The sequence below is a fragment of the Lipophrys pholis genome (assembly GCF_963383615.2).
Source record: "Lipophrys pholis genome assembly, chromosome: 11".
Classification (NCBI taxonomy): domain Eukaryota; kingdom Metazoa; phylum Chordata; class Actinopteri; order Blenniiformes; family Blenniidae; genus Lipophrys; species Lipophrys pholis.
In genome coordinates, this window is record NC_137631.1 from 1,670,840 (window position 1) to 1,681,031 (window position 10,192).

Genomic DNA, 10,192 nt, shown 5'->3' on the forward strand with positions numbered 1-10,192 from the left:
TTCTTTCATTTCTGTCTCACATTTACTCAGTTTAGGTGTTTTTACATTTAAAGCAGCAGCAGCAGGAGGAAACAGGCTGAAGAGGAGGAATCAATCAGTTTAATGGAGAAAGTTCTGAAGAACGACGTCTCAAGATGAAGAAGGAGGTCTCACCACGAAGAGACGGCTGGTGTGTGTGTGTGTGTGTCCAGGCGGAGAGCAGCGGCTTCATTTACCACCGTCACATTTTTTCAGTTTATTTGAGAGGCACGGAGTCAGGACGTCGATCAACCATTCTTTTATTAAATAAGTCGACACACACAGCAGACACTGCTGCCTCTTTCAGGCTCTTCTGTGAGTCAGTCTGTTCTCCCCCGCCTGCCACAGCCTCTGCCTGGGCGGCTCCTCCTCTATGGGCAGAGAGGTGAGGCAGCACACCTGATTCCCATCAGGGCTTCATCACCTCCCTGCCACATACCCCCACCGCCAGCTTTGAGCCTCTGGTCTAACCAACTGGGGTGGGTCCCCAGGGGGAGGGGGAGGGGCAAGCTGTGGAACATGGGCTTGTGCCTCCTCTCCACACCTCTGCTGCGGTCATCTCCACCCACCTGGTCGGAGCTGTCTCCGCCCTCATCGACTCGGCCACCACCTCTGCCTTTCGGCTGGCCTCCGCCTGGCGCTTCACCGTCCCAGGGCTGGCCGTCGCAGCCCCCACCGTCACTGCTGCCGGTGTGAGCGTGGGGGACCGGACCTGCCCGGCTGTCCTTCCCCCAGAGAAGGTCTGAAGGCACGCTGCCGCGGCCATTCTGGCCGTCATTGACGTGCGCCGTCCTCCACGGTGTAGGGATCGGCCACGCCGCGCTCGTTACTCGCACCTCCTCGTCTTCCGATGAACGAGACGCTGCCACCGGCTCCGCCAGTGGGGGGGGGGGGGGGGTCCTCCAGCTCATTTCCCCACCGGGACAGCAGCGACTCCAGGAGGTCGGCTTGTTTTACTTTCTGCAGCAGGAGCGACTCCATCAGCTGATGGTCCTGCTCCGCCTGCTCCCGCTGCAGCCAGGTAGGTTTAACAGGCAGCTGAGCGCACGCCTCCTCCACCGTCCTGTGGAGCGGCTGCTCCCGGGGCGCTGCTCTGCACTCTGTGGTCCGGCGGGGAGCCAGTGTAGCAGTAGAGCACGCTACCGTCGGGTTCACCCACAGGGTCGCGGAGTCAGGAGTTTCCACAAACATTCTTTATTAAAGTAAATCAAAACACACACCAGACACTGCTGCCTCTTTCAGGCTCATTTGCATGTCTGTGTTCACGCTCGCCGGCCGCCCAGTGTGTCCAGCAGCTCCTCCTTTACGGGCCGAGAGGTGAGGCAGCACACCTGATTCCTATCAGGGCTTCATCACCTCCCGGCCACTGTGGTATTACTTAAGAAACAGAGACTGACGTCAGCAATCCAAAGTTTATTGTGTTGTACGTTAGCTCGTGTAGATACGTTAGCTCGTGCAGATACGTTAGCTCGTGCAGGTGCGTTAGCTCGTGCAGATACGTTAGCTCGTGCAGATACGTTAGCTCGTGCAGATTCGTTAGCTCGTGCAGGTGCGTTAGCTCGTGCAGATTCGTTAGCTCGTGAGCTACAAAACACACAGCGGCTCCGTCAAACATCAGAAGTCCAGGTTCAGGTCTGTGAGAGATCCGCCTGAAACACATCACACACCATCAGCGCTCACACGCTCAAGAAGAAGACTTTAATCACAGTCCACGGGACGCTCACGTAGCTAACATTAAACTGTACACGTTTTTAAAAGAATGTGTGAATGCGCATCGATTAATTTGAAATCAGTTTTGAAAGTTAATCTTTGAGACGGTACTGAAAAGTGGTTAAAATGTAAACAAAAAAGGAATCTCCTGATCTACAGAAGTTTCCTGCTGCAGCGCCTCCCGGTGGAAGGAGGACCGCAACGCAATAAAAAACACAAAACACAAAATAAATGGATTTTTTTAAAGCTACAGTTTGAAGGATCTAATTGCTGCTACTTTTGTCCACTGGGTGTCGGCAGTGAAACTCCTCACAAAGGCAACCTAACGTATTTTTGGAGGTTCTTCCTCTTTTTTTCATGGATTTTTCCTCTTAAGCTATTTTATGCATCTTAGCTATTTTAGCCGCTTGAGCTGTTTAGCTATTTATAGTCGCTGTGCGTTTTAGCTATTCCAAGTATTTTTTCATTTTTCCTCCTTTATTCCTTTACTACTGTTTTCTTTTCATTTAGTAAAAACAAATCCCTCTGTACTGGCAATTTTAATCATTTTAGTTTAACCATTTTTACTGTATTTCATTCACATGATTAGTATTGATGTAATCTGAGTATTTTTAGCTGTTTTATCAGTTTAATATTTTTGAAAATCAGTGTGGAATTCAAATAAAATAATAATGTTGATTTACAAAAAATTTTCTGAAAATCTCGGGGAGCTGCTACAGGGGGCGCTGAAGAGCCACATGTGGCTCCAGAGCCGCTGACCTCAGACCTTGTCCCTATCCCTTTCTTATTGTATTATATATTCTTTCTTATTGGTGCATGTTCAATCCTTCAGAAACACTTTTTTAACAAGGCTATGATAAAGAAATTGTACAGACGTGTGTAAATGTTTGCAGAGTAAAACTCTTAACAGCTCTGCGTTCACGTGGAGCAGCTTATCCACCGGCGGTGAAGTGGTCCGTCTATTTATAACCTGACAGACTTGAGGAATTCAGCGAGTGACGGCCTGTCGTCTGACGGCGGGACGCTTCACACCGCTGGACTCTAATCGGCTCTCAGAGCTTCAGGCGTGTCCACCATGGTTCTGCTGAAGCTGATCGACCGGGCCCGTTTGACCTCTCACCCTTTTCAAGGAGCCGATGCTGCTCCCGCGGATCGCCGCCATCAGGTCGTCGCGGCTGGACCTCTGTAGCGGCGGCAGGCGGGGCGACTCATCCCGTCTCTTCTGGAGCGACGGCTTCAAGGCGTTCTTCAGGTCTTTGAGGATCTCGGTGCTCTCCTTCTCGTTGGCGCCGTCCTTCAGCTTCTTGGACTTGAGTCTCCTCTGGCCGGGCGGCAGCTTGGAGCCATCGGAGCCATCGCGCTGCCTGACTGTCTCGGCGATCCTCCTGGTGGGTGGATCCAGACGAGGCGGGTTCCTTCTCTGGTTCTCAATATTGTGGTGCGACTGCAGCAGCTTCTTCTGTGGTTTGGTGTGGGAGACGTCTGGAGGACTCTGCTCCTTCTTCTGTGGTTTGGTGTTGGAGACGTCTGGAGGACTCTGCTCCTTCTTCTGTGGTTTGGTGTTGGAGACGTCTGGAGGACTCTGCTCCTTCTTCTGTGGTTTGGTTTTGGAGACGTCTGGAGGACTCTGCTCCTTCTTCTGTGGTTTGGTGTTGGAGACGTCTGGAGGACTCTGCTCCTTCTTCTGTGGTTTGGTGTTGGAGACGTCTGGAGGACTCTGCTCCTTCTTCTGTGGTTTGGTGTTGGAGACGTCTGGAGGACTCTGCTCCTTCTTCTGTGGTTTGGTGTTGGAGACGTCTGGAGGACTCTGCTCCTTCTTCTGTGGTTTGGTGTTGGAGACGTCTGGAGGACTCTGCTCCTTCTTCTGCTGGAGCCTCCTCTGGCGCTGCTGGTCCTGGTTGCGGGTCAGGATGCCGGTGGCGGCCATTCTGGGTCCGGGGAGCAGGAATTGGTATCCCAGCTTGAGCAATGTGCAGTTCTCCCTCAGCAGCTGGACCATCTCCATCTCCACCTTCGCTCCACAGATGTGCCTCTGGTTGTGAAAGCGCAGCTCCGTCAGCGTGCGGTTGTGCCGCAGCGCCGCCAGCAATGACAGGACGCCCCGGCCGGACAGGAAGTTGGACTCGACGTTGAGGGTGCGGACGGAGCGGTTCTCCCGCAGCATGTCGGCGATGGCACAGGCGACGCGGTCGTCGGCGCGAGTGTTGGCGAGGCTGAAGACGTGGACGTGCGTGTTGGCGTGAAGGGCCTGGGCGAACCGGAGCAGCGTCTCCCGGGAGACGTCGTCCACGTTGTTGAGGTTGAGCTCGGTCACGGCCGGTTCGTTGCTCAGGATCTGCTCCAGAGCCTCAGCGACGACGACGGGGTTCCTGCTCGGCCGGTCAGAGGAAACCCGATCGCTGGTTTCACCCGTCTTCTGTTTTTTACACTCGCCACTCTTTTCCTCCGACGGCTTCCCGGCATCTTTACTCTTTCCTGCTTTCTTCTTCTGCTGGGTCTTTCTGCTGTCGATGTCCGCAGCCCTGCAGGACTCACCGTTCACCGACGCTCTCTTCTGATCCTGCAGATGACGGGATGGAAAAAAAGAGGTCAATGACATCCTCAAGCCTCCAGCCCATTAATTAAAAACCGTCTCCCAGCACCCGCTAATAACGCTGGCGGTATTTTTATCCTGTTTTGTAGCAACATGTGTAAATAAAGTGTCTCCTGGACCCTTCCTCACATCGATCAATAGATTTCTGGGCCAAATAATTAACAATAAAAAGTCACTGTGACCTTAAGTAAGTAGAGGCTCTTTTGAGCGGCAGGAGGTCTGCAGGATCAATCAACGCCATGTGACGTCTGTTCTCAGACTCTCGATTGGTAAACAACCATCTTTTTATAAACGCGAGGCTGGATTAGCCCCGACGCTCGCATTCTGACATCTTAAGGCTTTTCTTTCCTTCCACAGACTCAAGGCCCCGGCATCCTCCCTTTTGAACCCATAAGAACAAGAAGAAAGTTCGGCAGTGACGTCAGCCAGCAGCAGAAAAAAAAAGCTTTTTCGGCAGGACTGTTCATACTCCGATAAGAAGCTGCCGAACTCGCAGGCCACGCCCCCTCACAGCAGGCCACGCCCTCTCACAGCAGGCACAAGTCTGTGAACCTGCGTTTAAACTTTTCAACTGCACAGTTTATTTCTGGCCTCCAGTGCTTTCAGAAATACATTTCTCTGAACTTTTTCAGTAATAAGAAAGTTTTTGTCCGAGCGCGATGTTAGTCCAGTTTTAACTCCAGGAGCTGACAGCTGTTCGTGATGCGTTCAGGTGCATCATGTAAACCTACACTCCGACATTTTAAAGAGCTGCGGCGCTCGTACAGTAGCGCTGTTACAAGCTAAATATGATTAAAATATTATCGATAGTCATGAGCGAACTAGAACACGCATGCGCAGCACACGGCAGTGCAGAAGTTTCGGCAGTGCGGCTCCTACATAGTTCGGCCAGGGCGGTTGGCACAGCCCAAACTAATTTGTTCGGCCAGAAGGAGCTGGAAGAAGGAAATCACGTCATTTTGTTCGACAGGACCCCGCACTGCCCAACTTTCGTCTTGTTCTTATGGAGTATGAAGAGGCCTTTAGAATGTACTTCAGAATTAATTGAATTAAAACGAGCTTATATTTTATGAGATATATTTATATTTTGTGTATAAAATGTAATATTCTCATTTGATAAAAAAGTAAAAAAATAATAAAAGAAATGATAATTAAAAAAAATATTTTATGTTATTTTTACTTTTATTTTACATTTAAGAATTTGTTTAATATTTCATATGTATATTCAGATATTTGACATCTTTTGTTATATTTTGCGACCAGCCCTTTCACCTCCAAGTGAAACCAAATCTAATGTTTGAGAAACTGCTGAATCTTTAATGAGCCCGGTTTAGTTTCACTCAAATAACTGACTTCCTGTCGGATCATCGGGAGAGTTTGTGATGCTGGGAGCGTTTCTCTCCGTGTTCCACAGCCTTCATTCAGTTCTGTGTTGCTGGATTCAGTCAATTGTGTGTGTGTGTGTGTGTGTATAAAGTATAGTAAAATCTTTAAACCAAAATGATTAAAACTTGTAGTACCGAGGGCTTTTTAGGAAAACAAAAAAGAAGAAAGGGAATAAAAGACAACAAAGAAAAGGGAAAAGATTTTTTTTTAAAGGGAAATGCACAATTGCTAGAAAATTGTAGAAACTGCTGCTGGTTGAACCTCTGGAGCAAAACACCAGCGTGTCCAGAGGGTCAGAATCCAGAGGGAAAAAACCTACAGATAAAAATATACGTATTTCTTTGGTTTCAGGCGACATGGCTCCACAGCCACAGAAAACTTCATGTACTGCGGTCCCACATGCCAGAACACGTTTCACTTTTTTACTGTTTTTGGTTTTCTTCCTTTTTTATTTGCCCTTCAGGCTGCGTTGTGGAGGAGTTTTCCACCATTCTGTTCTGTTTTGTTTTGAACGCAAAACCACGACAAGGGGAGAGAAGCGAAGCTGTGAGGTTGATCAGGAACCCTTTGGGTCCAGGTCGGTCGGTTTCGGGTCTCAGCATGTTTTGGGGTGAAAGCAGATGAAGGTGGAGTTGCTGGAGCTGCTCACCTGTCCGAGGTCGGCCTCCGGCGCCGGGTCCTGCAGCAGCCTCTTGTTCTGGGTCTCCCAGTATCTGAGCAGAGCGTCGCGGTCGAACGGCGCCGTCGGGATCCTGGCGGTCTGGTCTCTCTGCCTCAGGCCGACGGGGACGCCACCGTCGGGCTCCATGGCGGCCAGCTCGCTCTCCAGCTCCCGCAGCTCCGCAGACGACAGCGAGGCCAGAAGCTCGTCTTCATCCGGCTCCTCGTGGTGCTTCGGCTGGGAGCTGCTCATGGTTCTCTGCCCCGTTCAGACCAGGTCCAGGACCTCAGCCTCCAGATCCCCCTTCTGTTCAGATCTCTGATCTCTGGCTGGGAATCTTCTGGAGGTTTCTCTTCTCTGCCTTCGTCTCCAGACTTTATCCCAAATGGAGACCTTGAAGGATGCTGAGTGTCTTCATTGGGCGACGGCAGCTGCCTGCAGTCTGGGGGGGAGGGGGGGATGCGGGGGGTGGGGGGGGTCTTTTTTTAGGGTGTTGGGTGGAGGGTCAATGAGATAGGCTTACCAGAGGAATGCGAGCGCTCTGAGTGGCCCGCTCTCACGGCTCACGAGGGATGAAGAACCAAAGGGAACAAACCACTGTTGAGGTGTTACGTCACGAGTTGTGGCGTTGCCGCGGTAACGCTTGTTGTCCCGGAGGATGGACGACCAGCATACAGTTCAGCTCCAGCTGACGTTGGCTTGTAGCTCAGTGTGAACAACGCTTCATATAAGAGCGTGACGAGAGGCCAGACCCTGGCCTCCAGCAACCGTCCAACTGATTTCTCACCGCAGCATCTCGGCCACATGACACCAACCGACCCTGGACCAGTCCAACAGTCCAAACGGGCTGCACATTGCTTCTTCATTGGTCGTCACACAAAGACAATATTAAAGGAAGTCTTGTTAGTTTCTGTGCTGAATCATCAGTTTATCAGAGTTGATCTCCACCCGTCTGGACAACTTTATCTTCAGGATTGGTGGAGGTCTGGAGGTGGAGGTCTAGAGGTGGGGGTGGAAGCAGGTTGCAGGGGGTCTTCATCACAGCTACACCTACATTACACAGTGTTAACACGAGCCGCGACTCTCTGCTGCCCCCAAGTGGCCAGAATTCATTCCCATTGTGTTCGTCCAGAGTTCTTCACTGTTACGTCTGAATATCCGGTTCCAAGTCGTGAACCATAACCAGCGTTTCTCTGTTTTAGCACATTATCACACCTGCTGGCAACAGACTGTTCCAGAACAATGTGACCTCCAGTTATCAGCTTCCAAAGCGACGGCAGGAAGTGGAGTCGTTTCTGTGGGTCAGGAGGTTAAATTTAGTCCCCGTCTGCTTTCTCCGTCCGTCAATCACACCTTAATTCATGTGAGGATGAATGTCTGCTGCCAGCGAGCGATGCCTGGAAAACACTGATACCGTATTTAATACCTCTGATGACCTGAGGGGGCAGTGTTTAATACTGCCGATGACCTGAGGGGGCAGTGTTTAATACCTCTGATGACCTGAGGGGGCAGTGGTTCATACCTCTGATGACCTGAGGGGGCAGTGGTTCATACCTCTGATGACCTGAGGGGGCAGTGTTTAATACCTCCGATGACCTGAGGGGGGCAGTGTTCAGTGTTTAATACCTCCGATGACCTGAGGGGGGCAGTGTTCAGTGTTTAATACTGCCGATGACCTGAGGGGGCAGTGTTTAATACCTCTGATGACCTGAGGGGGCAGTGGTTCATACCTCTGATGACCTGAGGGGGCAGTGTTTAATACCTCCGATGACCTGAGGGGGGCAGTGTTCAGTGTTTAATACCTCCGATGACCTGAGGGGGCAGTGTTCAGTGTGTAATACCTCCGATGACCTGAGGGGGCAGTGTTCAGTGTGCAATACCTCCGATGACCTGAGGGGGCAGTGTTCAGTGTGTAATACCTCCGATGACCTGAGGGGGCAGTGTTCAGTGTGTAATACCTCCGATGACCTGAGGGGGCAGTGTTCAGTGTGTAATACCTCCGATGACCTGAGGGGGCAGTGTTCAGTGTGTAATACCTCCGATGACCTGAGGGGGCAGTGTTCAGTGTTTAATACCTCCGATGACCTGAGTGGGCAGTGTTCAGTGTGTAATACCTCCGATGACCTGAGGGGGCAGTGTTGAGAAGAATTGAAATAAGCTTTTATGATCCTCTTGTGACTCGATGCTGTTCAGGTGCAGTTCCAATAGTATCCACTAGGTGGTGAAATCCTTGACTTTCTGAACAAAGAACATGACTTCAGACTGAGGCGTAACCGTCTATTGTGTGAGAATTTCTTCTGTGTTTGATGACTGATTGTCATTCTCAGAAAGTTATTTTAGTCAAGATTAAAGGTTTAATAAAACCGTATAAATACAAAGTAAACACAGATTTGACCGCAGCTGAACTCAGCTCATCAGTAAAAAGAATTTACACGCAAAATACAATCCATTTAATTTAAAGCTTGTTATTTTAGGGATAATGCCATTTTGCATTTTGGGAGCCTGAAAACAAGTTGTTTTTAAAAACGGGATCTAGAGTGGAGGAATTAGAAAACGTTGCCTTGGGTCCGAGCGACAGGGGGACCTCCCTCCCAGCTGGACCTCCCTCCCAGCTGGACCGCCCTCCAAGCTGGACCTCCCTCCCAGCTGCCCACCAGGACAAGGAAAAAAAACAACAAAAAAGAAAACATTGCCTCGGCTTTGACGTGTGGACGAACAAGACGCACAATAGCTGAAATCGATGATGTCATCGCCCGCCTCTCGACCGATAACTCCGCCTCCCTCTCCATGACGCCACTTAACAAGATGGCGGACTACTTGCTCCAGGTGGCGCTTCAGAAGCTGCTGATACTCGCCGCTTTAATGAGGCCACATGGTGAATTTTTCCATTCCTCTGTTTTTTTAATGCTCCGCGTCTTCTTCCCTGTGTATTTCTGTGGCAGTGTTACAGCGCCACCTATAGGCCTGACATGTACTGCATCACTTTGCTATATTTTCATGATGTTCGGTGGACACAGATGCTTCTCGAGTGGATGGGAAGTGTTTTAAGAATGACATGGATAAAAAAAGTTGGTTTTGGCTTCAGTGGACAGTCGTGGTGTTCAATACTGCAAAAGTCGGTATCGAGCCGATACCAAGTAAATACAGGGCCAGTATCGCCGATACCGATACTTTGAAATAGGGATGTCCTGATCAGATCGGTAGATATCGGATCAGGGCCGATATTGGTGATTTGTGACTTACCGGGAATCGTCAAATCGAGCCGATCACCCCACCGATCTAAAATTTAAAAAACCTGATCTGAAAACAAGGTCAGGAGAAAATCTTATAAGTTTCACAAAATTAACAGTTCATGTTCATCAATAAAAATAATTTCTTTCCGGAATCAATCATCAAAACAGTTGCGCAACACAATCAAAAACAATCTGAAATATAAACACTTTAATTAGTGATATCCGCGATCGCGGCTCCCGCTAACCCGGAAGTCGCGATTTTCACACAAAATCACTTTTTTTTCTCACTGCGATCAGATATCTGACGTACTGGTTCAGTGGAGACGGGGCTCCGACCACTCACCGTCAAATCTTGTGAACTGTCGTGATGTGGTTTCAAAGTTATGGTAACTTTCTGAAGGTTTGTTTGTAGCTCGAGTCAGTACGTGGTCGCAGCGGAAGCATCGACTTGCCGACCGGAAGTGACGGCTGTCGGCCATTTTTATGCTAGCGCCACTTGTGGCGGAGGGCTGGAGTGCATCAGCCGTCTGTAGCAGACGTCTAAAAAGTAAACATGCGGTGGAATACACTCAGCAAGACGATCATCAAAAG

At 49.9% G+C, this 10,192-nt stretch overlaps 1 protein-coding gene across 1 annotated transcript; it reads right to left on the bottom strand.

Annotated features, from left to right (window-relative positions):
• Positions 1 to 1,417: 1,417 nt before the first annotated feature.
• Positions 1,418 to 6,811, bottom strand: lmod2a (leiomodin 2 (cardiac) a). The gene is made up of 3 exons (XM_080474547.1): positions 6,357 to 6,811; positions 2,849 to 4,288; positions 1,418 to 1,667 (listed from the first exon to the last, which is right to left on the bottom strand). Exons 1-3 carry the CDS (start codon positions 6,618 to 6,620, stop codon positions 1,647 to 1,649), a joined length of 1,725 nt encoding a protein of 574 aa, XP_080330673.1. The 5' UTR covers positions 6,621 to 6,811; the 3' UTR covers positions 1,418 to 1,646.
• Between the last annotated feature and the right edge of the window lie 3,381 nt (positions 6,812 to 10,192).

Bases quoted from the DNA above. Each gene is read 5' to 3' on its own strand.
- lmod2a (XM_080474547.1), bottom strand. From the start codon at position 6,620: ATGAGCAGCTCCCAGCCGAAGCACCACGAGGAGCCGGATGAAGACGAG. The intron at 4,289-6,356 runs GTGAGCAGCTCC...CGTCATCTGCAG, and splicing joins CGGAGGCCGACCTCGGACAG to GATCAGAAGAGAGCGTCGGT. The intron at 1,668-2,848 runs GTGAGAGGTCAA...GATGTGTTTCAG, and splicing joins GCATCGGCTCCTTGAAAAGG to GCGGATCTCTCACAGACCTG.